General features: G+C 40.8%; 1 protein-coding gene across 1 annotated transcript in view; it reads right to left on the minus strand.

The window, feature by feature from the left end:
* Window positions 1-12334, minus strand: part of AFG1L (AFG1 like ATPase) — a 685824-nt gene that overhangs the window by 28198 nt on the left and 645292 nt on the right. Inside the window, exon 12 of the mRNA XM_086926682.1 lies at window positions 4113-4226. Coding sequence (XP_086782808.1) covers window positions 4113-4226 — 114 coding nt within the window. The remainder of the gene's footprint in view (window positions 1-4112; window positions 4227-12334) is intronic.

A 12334-nucleotide genomic window follows, 5' to 3' on the forward strand; every position in this document is an offset into this window, starting at 1 on the left:
GGTCAAGATAGAAAACACTCACTAACCCCTCTTCTAGTCTAGTCTTGAGTACTACCATCAGGTACCTTTCTGATGATCAATGTGACATGCAAGTTACTTACGAACTATATGTACCAGAGACCTTAGGGGCGATCCGGAGGAGGGGCTAGCGGTGTACGATCCATTGCGGTTGATTCTACAAATGGGCTCCCTTGAGCCTTTAAGCTGACGAGCTTCTGGATGACGCACCTGCGTGCAGGTTAGGCATCGAGGCCTGTGACGGTTACTTGGCGGCCTTCTTTTCCACCCCAACTACGTTCTCTACTGATGAGGGAAGATATCCCGAAACCCGGGCCATGTCTCGGGTCTAGAGATCTTGAGAACAACAAGTACTTACTTGCACCTACTCAGGTGAACCACTTCCGAACTATATGTACCAGAGTCCTTAGGGGCGATCCGGAGGAGGGGCTAGCGGTGTGCGATCCATTGCGGTTGATTCTACAAATGGGCTCCCTTGAGCCTTTAAGCTGACGAGCTTCTGGATGACGCACCTGTGTGCCGGTTAGGCATCGAGGCCTGTGACGGTTACTTGGCGGCCTTCTTTTCCACCCAAACTACGTTCTCTACTGATGAGGGAAGATATCCCGAAACCCGGGCCATGTCTCGGGTCTAGAGATCTTGAGAACAACAAGTACTTACTTGCACCTACTCAGGTGAACCGCTTACAAACTATATGTACCAGAGTCCTTAGGGGCGATCCGGAGGAGGGACTAGCGGTGTGCGATCCATTGCGGTTGATTCTACAAATAGGCTCCCTTGAGCCATTAAGCTGACAAGCTTCTGAATGACGCACCTGCGTGCCGGTTAGGCATCGAGGCCTGTGACGATTACTTGGCGGCCTTCTTTTCCACCCCAACCACGTTCTCTACTGATGAGGGAAGATATCCCGAAACCCGGGCCATGACTCGGGTCTAGAGATCTTGAGAACAACAAGTACTTACTTGCACCTACTCAGGTGAACCACTTCCGAACTATATGTACCAGAGTCCTCAGGGGCGATCCAGAGGAGGGGCTAGCGGTGTGCGATCCATTGCGGTTGATTCTACAAATGGGCTCCCTTGAGCCTTTAAGCTGACGAGCTTCTGGATGACGCATCTGCGTGCCGGTTAGGCATCGAGGCCTGTGACGGTTACTTTGCGGCCTTCTTTTCCACCCCAACTATGTTCTCTACTGATGAGGGAAGATATCCTGAAACCCGGGCCATGTCTCGGGTCTAGAGATCTTGAGAACAACAAGTACTTACTTGCACCTACTCAGGTGAACCACTTACGAACTATATGTACCAGAGTCCTTAGGGGCGATCCGGAGGAGGGGCTAGAGGTGTGCGATCCATTGCGGTTGATTATACTTTTATAGATCCCTGGTGCACTTTAATAATACAGATGGGAGCCCAGAGATGCTTTTGCTGTCATTTCTGTGATATGAATCACGCTGGTACACATTTTGCATTCACCGAGAGCAAGCACAAGTTTGCACCCAACTTAAGCATAGCACTTTTTTGCGTAATGCAGGGATTTTTACAAACTGGTGATTCTCTATGGGAGCTTGTGCTGTGGACAGAAATCACCTGCCACACAAGCTCCCATAGAGGAATGAAAGTTTGCAAGCGCACCTTGCGCGATTGCATTCTAATTCGGTATGCGGAACCGCCGACCTATGGTCGGGCGGGACCCGCACCATGGCGGTGTCAGTCGGAGGCAACTCAGACCAACATCTTAATCAGACCCTTAGTGTTTTAATTAAGGCTAGAGGTGGAACTGAACAGGAGAGGTTATCCGCTCAGTGGTAGCATCATTAAAATAGGGCAAGCAAGAGATATATATGGTTTTCAATAGCTTGGCTCAGAATGCCGATGGCCTATAGCAGTAACATGGTGGGTGAATTTGACACAGAAACAGGAACAAATCTCAACAGCCACGAAGAAGATCACAACTGATGAGAAGGGTCAGTGAACAACTAAAGTGATAATGTAAGTAATGATCTCTGCTCTAAAAAAAAAATAGGGTGGGACAAAGTTGTGATTTCCAGGAAAAATAAAACAGGAAATTATTTTAGGAGGAGGCAAAATTGCCATTAAATTGTGCATGAATATATTTTCACCAGCTAAGCAGTGCAATGGATAGCTAAGTCCAAAGAAGTCAATGAAAAAGATTGATGAGTGGAGTTGTGTGGTTTAAGAGCCAATGGGGATTCAAAGGCATACAAATAATATTAAGTTATATTTATTGAGTGTGGCATATCCCATTTCTGCTGTGTCTAAGTGCTACAAATTACGTGTGGCTGGAAGGCTCAGTTTACCTTGTCGGGATTCAGACTTAGAACCTGCACATTTATCAAATGTCCGTGACAATTGTTTAATATACTGACTCTTCTTATCAGCATCAAAGTATTTGTGCAGATAGAGTTAATTGAGGAAAAAAGGTAAAACCTTTGGCATATTTTTATCCCCTGTTGATGATGAGTAGAATTAAAGTTGCAGTGAAGGTGAACAGTATGATAAACGTCTTGCTGCATGAACAAGAGAGCTTGCACTGTTGCCCAAAGAAACATAATACATTTGCAGCCATCTTAGTAGCCAGATTATGGAATTAGAGTAAAGCAGGTGTTTTTTTGTATAATGGATGGACAATAGGCTGACATAATTTTTCTTAGGATTCTTCTTAGGATTTCTTACAAATTCTTTGGATGTTGCCCACTACCACCCAAAAAACCGTAGTCAATGCTCTTAATACATCTCGACTTGACTTCGGTAATATCCTCTACCTTGGGTCAAACAAGGCGGTGGTGCGTAGATTGCAACTAATCCAAAACTCGGCTGCCAGGCTGCTTTGTAAAGTTCCAAAAACGTCCAGTATCTCGGGGCATCTACGGGATCTACATTGGCTCAGGGTGGAGAACCGTATTAAGTTCAAAGCCCTGAGCTATATGTTCAGGATAAAAACCGGTACTGCCCCTAAATATCTGCAAGCGCTAGTACATCCTTATACACCTGCACGACACCTACGATCTCAATCCGAAGACAATTTATATGTGCCTAGGTTTAAACTTTCCAGAATGTGAGGAAGATCGTTTTCATATCTAGGTCCATCCATCTGGAACACACTACCCTCCTACATCCTCAAAGAACATAACTATTAGCGGTTTCGTAAAAATTTCAAAACCTGGTTGTTTAATCAGTAACATCTACGCATGGTTCCTGCACTGCTGTATGTTCCGTCATGGCGCCGGGAAACCCTTTTTGGGTAGCTGTGCGCCTTATAAGCTTAACAAATAAAATAAAATAAATATTAGCGTTTGGACCATAGAAAAGTATTTTGATTCCCTTCATTGATTAGAAAGACCACATTGGATTAAACAACGATGGAACATCAAGGTGGTGGTCCATTGTGCCTCTAGAAACAATTCAATTCAGTTGCAGAATACAATTGGGTTGGGAGGAATGATCATGGATAAGAGGTGGCATGAATTTACGGTAATAACCTCTCTATTTTTGCTACAATAAACCAGGCTGCTAGCCCTGCTAAAATACTGCTACATGACAACCAAATAAAATGACAAAAAAAGGTGCACATGAAAGATCACCTACTTATTAGGATATCTAAATCACTGAATATACAAATAGGAATGATATCATATAATCAGGCTAATTTTGCATTTTGGAACCAAGAAATCCAAAAGTAATGCAACATATCTCTTCTACATCAAATACATCTTATGTGTAAATTGTACACCTTTACCTAGATTTACAGACATGCACTACAAAAGTAATACCATTATTTATTTATTTATTTGCAATAATAAACACGCGAGTGGAAATGGTGCATTAAAGTGAGAAGATTTACCATTTGTGGCATGATCAGTTTGGACAAATTTGTCAAAAAACAATACTTTTATTTTAAATTACGCTACAATAATAATTCAGGAGGAGAACAAATCACAATGGCTGCTTGACTGCCTTCAGCAGTAAATCTATAAGTAAGACGTTTCAGGAGTACCAGGCTCATGGATCTAGTTACACAAAATAATAAAATTGAGTTTTCTGATATATTTCAATATTGGGAACATTTCTGTACCTCGCTCAGCCCAAGGTCATCCATCAGCATTCTACTTTGTTCGTGAGGATCGCCCCGTTTTTCTTGCATAAATAATCGTGGCAGGGAAGTGGCAGCAGAACAGATGACTCGCACCTTTACAACAGAGAAAACACAGTCAACATGGCTGCAACTGCATATTCAGAATTTTAGAAATCCAACTTAACAGACTGCTGTTTTGACTTGCAAAATCACTTACTTGTAAATAGCTTCTTTTACCAACTTGATCAGATTACTTTTTTGGGGTATATAATTTTATTAGTTTTCACACACTAAACAGTCAGCAGGCTAAGCAGGGGGGGTGCACACGTCAGTAACAGAGTCCACAGTAAAAGACGAAAAATGCACAGCGAGCAAGCAGATATAAAATAACACTTCCAGTTGCAGAGAAACCCATCTACTTGATTAGATTACTTAAACTTGCAAATAACTTCTTTTACCCATTTGATCCGGAATTTAACACCTCTGTTTGGCAACAAAAAAAAATATTGATTCCGCAGGAAATTGTTTTAATTGAAAAAAATATTTTGCTCCACCAGTCTAACAGCATGTCATTCACTATGTGTTGGAGCCCTCTTAGCTGGGTTTCAACTAAGTTTACAGAGATGTCTCCAATCTCACCCAGAAACTCATTGTAGGGCCACAGAAAAGGGTTTGACTACATCTACTGGTGATAGGTTTTCAATAGAAGAAACATCACTAAGAAATAATTTCCTCTAAAAGTCTGAACAATTATTTGATTGGCTTTGTGGCAGAGGAATGATGAAAATCCATTTACATCCAACCAATAAGCACTTTCTTATTCTTTTTGTTAACCATTCTCTGTTGATTTTGATTGCGTATCAGAATACTATACACGGTAGAAACCATATCAAAGAGTCATCATTAGTCTATCAGGCCTAAACAGGCATCTCTAATTGTATGCTCATCATGTGCTTGCAGGAGCCCCCGGAACCCAGAGTGTATCTACTCTACGGCACGTACAGCGGTGTACCCGGTATTGTATATTCAGTCCCTCTACCAACAAGTGTGAAAAAGCTGTCTTCAGCTATGCACCCCCCTGGTGAATACCCTCATCACTTTATTATTCTTATTATCTGCACTTACTTCAGGGAGATTTGATGAAATAATTTGTGCAATTGTTAATTATTAAATTGAGTCAAAATAATAATCACAACATTGTTACCAAATTGAGACCACTCTCTTAACTTCATCCCAACTTGGTCTGTATCAATGTACCCAGTACAATCCTACTATTTAAATAACATGTTAGTCTTATAAATGTTTCTTATTTACAGATCTCAAAGTATGGCCAAATGCTCATGTGCACTAGGATTATGAATATTTAAAATTAATATTTTCAGTTTGGTCCAGTTCAGTGCAACCTGACGTGATATTATATAACACAAAACACATCAAAGCTACTACAGAAACCATTCAAAATGTACTGTACCAAACTGGGAATATGTGAAGACATGAACATGGAATTATGGGCAATTCAACGCACACCATTTAAGGGAATCATTACAATGATGGCTTAATGTGAAAGTTGACTATACGTTATTTACTCACAAAAACATTTTTGCATGGAAGGCTAGTCCTTTGAGCCTACTGATCTTGAGCCATGGAGGCAGAGAGGATAGTTAATTTGAATTCACTGCTGCTAAAGATTTTTATGGCGGGTGTTTGGCCTTCAGAAGTTATTCTAGTAATGTGCAGAGGGAAGAATTTTGCATAAATGGTGCTCATCCAGACAGCTTCAAATGTATTTGGTCCCATTCTAAAGATTATGAAAGGTGCCCATTTCTTTACAGGGGGCAGCCTTCAAGTGCCAACCCTGTAAAATGAATCAAGCTGCAATTTCCGCATTTTATGAGTTTTAGTGATCAAAATGTGTGTGGTTAAAAGTTTTTAGAAGGTCTGCCAAACTCCTTTTCCTTCTAAGACATTTGTTAATCTTCAGTGAGAGATCAACCAGATGCTGCTGCTTTTAGAGTGTTTACCTTTTGAGCTTCTTCATTCTTGAGATTTAATGTTCTCACCTTCAAAGAAAGTCACCTTGATCGTATCATTTGAACTCGACGAGTGAGATCTGTCAATCTCTTAATATAGGTCAGACCTTTGATTTTATTGAAGGCTGGATCAGTATATGAAAATTCAGCTGCTAACATTTTTTCTTCCTTTTCATCCATCTAAGCATTGGAGGGCATGTATAGATTGGACTTAAAAAAGGCTGTCAGCTTATCCGAGAGTTGAGAAGGAGACCTATATATTTGTTGGCATCCCATATGTAAACAAGAGCAACACTATTTGTGAAAGATCTTTTCCATTATGTTGTATGCTCCATTTTAGAATGAGCTTCTGGGTGGCGAAGAGGAACCATCTGAATAAATTCCAGAAGTGGGAAGGCATCTTTGCGAGCTCCCTCGGAAGTAGTTCCTTTTTCAGACACCTGTCCTACTTCAAAAAAACACTTTGGCTCACACCTTCATAAAGTGCTACGGTTTGGCTGCACTGTACCGTAGCAGTTTGTCGTGTAAATGATTTGACCTCATCTCCTCAGACCTACCTGTGGATTAATGATCTACAGCTGCAAAGTCATTCTATAGATCAGAAATGTGCAGAAACATTTACACACTATAGGAATTAGTTACTTATATTCAGAAACGTCTTTCCTGGTGGTTATTCTGTTAGCTTGTGGATTACTCATTATGCTTCTGCCTGTTTTCATTCTGTGGTTATGAACAGAATTTGCATGCATTCTTTCCCTTTTTAGTCCCTTGCTGCTGTGATAAGGGCAGTTTAGGTGAATCTCCCACCACTGGTGAAGGCAGACCGTTTATTAAATGTGGTGCACGTGCTATTAGACAAACCTTGTCGTTGTGATTACCTCCAATTGAACACAGGTTACTGCTGTTTAAAGTTACCAGGGATTCCCAGCCTGCCTAATGGGAATAATTCAAGCATGCAAATCGATGAAAGATCACAAGCTGGAGAACCAGAGAGGTAACTTACTCAACCGAAAGTGCAAGCACTACGTGTCATGCTGCTGGACAAAGTAGCCTCTTAATACTAAACTATGTGGCAAAGTCAATGTGCAGGTACAAACTGTGTTTGTCTGAAATGCTACTGTTTGCAAAAGTAAGGGCGACTCCAAAGCCCTTCTGTATACTATTAGTAGACATAAGCATATAAACAGTTTATCAGGCTGAAAAAATACGTTCTAGTTTCTAAACTTCTTGTTCTGTATTATATTTTAATAACAAATACCACACTGACAATTACATTTGCACTGGTATCGTTCTCTTACCCCCCAAACAAGCATAAGAACAGGTTCTGGGATTAACCCAGTAAGTGGTTTTCCCTCCCAGTGCTGAACCTTTTTTTAACATTTGGGACATTTCACTTTTAAGACTTCCACAAATGATGTTCAGACTAAATATGCATCCATGTTACCGCTTCTGTTAGGATTGTAAAGATAGTTGTACTCTGGAGCAGCCAGATAAAATAGCTAAAATAAGGCATTTGATTATAAGAAAAAGTGATGTGCAATAAGTGTACGATATTGTGTTTGTTTTCTCTTTTAAGAATGGCACACAATGCTTGCTATACTGAAATCATCCTCTTCCCAGATTTCTGATTGGAAAAAATATTCAACACAGCTGACTTTGCACTTTTGCAAGTGATGTTCGATAGTTCCTAATTTCTGTATTTTCTACCTACTTGTAATTTCTTGGTAACCCCATAAATCTATATATTTCTCAAAACTAGACAAAATTGTGAATTCAGCAAGGGTTCATATGGGACCATTGATCAATTTTTCCTAAATTGTTGAATTCACACCATAGTAAATGTCAGTGGGGAAAATGATAATTTGGCAACAAGGTTTACATATATAACTTTAATTGCAGACTTATCTACAAAGTAATTCTACTTTATGTCCCCAGGTTCTTTGTTTGCAGAGATATGCAGCTTTTGTAGTTTATCAAAAAGCCACAATACGCAGCACCAATACTTGAATAATGGCTAATACAGAACGTTCAATGAGTACAGAGAAATTGAACAAGAACAAAGAAAAATAATTTACATAGAAATTGAATATCAAGGATAACATATGCATTTCTGAAATATACTCAAAAATCAGAGTTTAGGGATAGGTGTCATTATTGCCACTCCATTCTTTGCCAAAAGCAATTGATAATAGGAAATATCCAATCGCCTTGCAGCTTTACCAGTCTTCTGATACCCGCGATGTGAGGATATGCTTCAACCACTAGTCAGGAAAGGCCATAAACTGCAAGGATGTCAAGGGTTTCCAAGATGAAAAGAAAACGGAGACTTTGGCGATGTTGGACGGCTGCAATATTTGAGCCCCGGATAGGCAGGCGTCCATGGAACCTCTCAACCTGATGCATTTATTAAAGGGAATCTGGGGTGGTGTGGCTTGTGGGGATCTCATCATACCTCCTTAAGCAGAATCCTCTACAAATGTTAAATTGTGAGTAAACAATGTCATTACATTTATGTGACAGGAAATAGGGGGAATTTGTAGCCAATGGCAAACGTTCCGCCATCCAGCAAGTCTATACTTCTCCTGGTTAAATGTTATTCCACGTGTGAGGAACAGTCTACTGTGCTGGATAGAAAAAGAGTCTGAACCACAACCATGCTAAGTGCAAGAAAAAAAATCATAGAACAAACCCATGCAAGATGACTGCAGTATCTTTGCCCAAGGTGGCCCCTACCTAGAGAACCCGGTCTATCCCAGTCATTTCTGAAAACTAGAGGCCAAGGAGAATTATGGAAGGGGCAGCTTCTGTGTATCCTATAGGGCGTATTTGCCAGCATTACCCTCAATTCCTGTTCATTACATTTATTTCTCAAAGACTACTTAAAATGATTACTGTACATCATTTAGTTTTTAGTTTTCCATCTTTCTAACCTGAACGTAGGATTGCTAACCATATTTACACTTGAAGTGGATTGGATACAATTTCTTTCCATCAGCATATGTATTGTGTACGGATACTAGTAGAATGCAAACTTAACTAGCCCGGAGCGGCCCCCTGAACATGGACAGGCATGCGGAGAAATGATTCAGGATCATGCACAAAGAGTCAAACTGTTTGTGGATTGTGGTTTCTATTCTGTAGAGATGTAGTGTTCTCTCAAGAGATGTGTCTGAAGCCATTTTCTGGATTGCTGGAGGTTTGGGGCAGCTGTGAGGTTGATTGGAGTATTATTTCAGAGCATAAATGGAGACGGTACGACATCAGGTTTCCCTTTTGGGGCAGTACTTTCATTCCAAATTGGCACGGTCCTGGTATCTAGTGTTGCACTGTCTGCAACAATACAAGTCAAACCTTCTCATCCAATTGAATTAGGTAATTCACTGTGTTTTGTTGACTGATCAGCATGTTTTTGTGAGCGTGGCAGTTTATGATTGGCTTTCTCAGATTTGGTGTGTGCTGTTAATGTTTTGCAAGTGGATAATATGGATGTTAAGCAATGATCTACACCATTGCTAGAGTAAGGATCCAATAACAGGATTGTGATTCCTAAACATGAATTCACTTCCAAGTGCCCACTGTCGCGTCCCACGGAGGTGGGCAGTCTCGAACACTGACTTGAGACGATTACGTGTTCAGTAAAACTACAATTCCCATGATTCCAGGTATGCGTGCGACGCCTCTGGCCGATGACGTCACACGCGGAAGCCTCAAGACGGAGCGGAGAATGAGAGAGCCTTGCCGTTGATTCTGGTATCGAATCGATCGTATCCTTTAGCGATATTCCCTGTGATTGTTTCCCTTTGAGCGCTCATCACGAGCATTTTCGATCCTGGTTACGGAGCTTGGTTGAGCTCAGTGAGCCTAGGCTGAGGCTCCGTATGTGAGTCTCCTCGGAGACTTATTTCATTGACTGTTTTCCTTGGCAGGTTGCAGCAGTACACTCCCGTTGTGAGTGCAAGCTCTTATCTGGGTGGAATCTCCTACCGGATTATTCTCAGAGACTTTGTATGGAGATGGTTATGATTTACTCGCACTTTTGAGACTCTTTGCCGATTATCCCTCAGTCCAGTGGGGGTCTTGAATATTTGATTTCTGTTGGATAGAAACTCTTTGACATTATGTTCTGAGTGACTTGGAGTACAAGGGTTGTGCTCACTCTGGACAACGGTGTCAAACCATTCATGCTGAAGAAGTATTCAGCATTCTTTGTTCTTTGGGCTCCAGTATAGTACAGACTTTTGTGCATCAGTTGGAGCTGTCTCTTTTATTCGCTACCACTATTGGTCCACAGGTGAAGTTCAACCAGAGGTCTAATCTTGTGGGCATTGGAGACTAACTATTGTTTTCTATTTTGTGCAAATACAACAGGGGTTTATGAGCTTCGCCTGGCTGGCTGGCTATTTACCATTTGCCCTCTGTTGAAGCCTTAGCTGTCATAACATTTGGTACGTGTATGTCATACAGAAGTTTATTAAGCAATGTGCATCAGATTCAAATGATAACCTCAAGGTTCTTGCATTCTAGATCAGTGATACATGTTCTACACTTCTGATTGCCAGGCAAAGCCAACCTTTTCTTTCTCTCCAGGTAAATGAGCCTTCTGATACCATTAGCTGGTAGACTGTACCTAGTGTTACCTGTCTGTGTGTATTTAATGTAAAAGTGTGTGCTTGACTCATAGTGCCTTGTTCTCGTTTCAGCATCCTCTCCCTGCTGCACCCTTCCTACCCTTCCTGATATCCCTCGCTTGACCACTTCTGTGTGTCTGTTCTCATTCAGACCCAGAGGCTGTCGAGAGGTGGAACCCTTTATAGCATCGTACGATCCTGAGGACACTGGGACCTGACACCCACTGGTGGTGACAGCTGGTTTAAATGTATAAACAAATAGGTTCCTACTGCAAATTTAGATATTTCCAAAAGAAACATTTGAAAATTGTATACAGCAGAATGCAGATATCACACAGACAATGTTTAGAAAATAACACTGACGTGGAGGTGCATTACTAACCACTGCTAGAGGAAAAAAGCGCGATTTTAGTTCACCTACTTGTTACCCAGGAAAAAAAGAGTGGTGCACAGATTACATTTGTGAGGCTAATGGCTTGCTCCCCGAAGTCATTCTGAAACGATACGCAAAGGGCTCCGTCTTGGATCGCCCTTGTAGTATGGTAGCAGCTGGGTGAAAACCCACCACAAAGGAAAATTTGATTTTGTTTTTCTTCACCACAGATGTTTTCCGAATATCATAATAACTTCTTTAATTTGTATAATGCGAGGCAAATAAAGTTTATTTATAAGCAAGATTGCATTTTATTTCAAGTGGTTTTTCATTACACATTTTTTCGCAAGGCGGAAAGAGATTTACAGTGCTCATCTTGTGAAAGAGGTCACCGTTGACATTTGCCCAAGCTTTGCCTATCAGATGGAAAATAGCATAGGTTTCTGCATAGTTCTGCGCAGCACTGAAAGGAATACATTTTAAAACGTAACCATTGATTGCTGAAAGGCAGCTATTTTATGCCCAGATGAGACAACAAATATCACTGAGCCCAATGTAACTGTGGGAGAAGAGAGGCAGTTTTTTTCAGGTATCACAATTATTAATTTATATCAATTATATTTTTCCTATACTAAGTTGAAACCATGGTTTTTAGCCAGTTTTTATCATGGTGTTGGGGTCTGTCAGCACAAGCAAGCCCACTAACAATGCTGCCCCTTTCTCATAAGCACTCCATTACCTTACGCTGTTCAGTTTTATTCACATTTTGCAACAAGTCGCTACCAGTAAGTAGCCTGCTGTCAAGTATCAACTTTAACCCACTCTTTTTCAATGTTTAACTCCGTGTTACTTATGATTTTTGGGTAGGTGATGGCCCGCTGCTCATCCTATTTTCTACTGTCCTGATGATGACCGACTAATGACCCAGGGCCGAAATGTGTCGATACATTTGACTTTTGGAGCAACTTGTGGGATTTAGTTAATCTGTGACGCCATATATTATGCATGGAAATGGTCACCTTGTACTTACTGCTCCAGCTCGATTGTCATTTTTTATTCTCACTACAAGTTTACTCAATTTTTCACCTTGTGAGTACTTTTTAAGCACCTCATGATATTGCAGTAAATTAATGAGTATTATTGGAAAGAGTGTGTTCTTCAATTTCATTTTTTTCTGCAATTTATTTTGCT

The sequence above is a fragment of the Lissotriton vulgaris genome, chromosome 6 (assembly GCF_964263255.1).
Source record: "Lissotriton vulgaris chromosome 6, aLisVul1.2, whole genome shotgun sequence".
NCBI lineage: Eukaryota > Metazoa > Chordata > Amphibia > Caudata > Salamandridae > Lissotriton > Lissotriton vulgaris.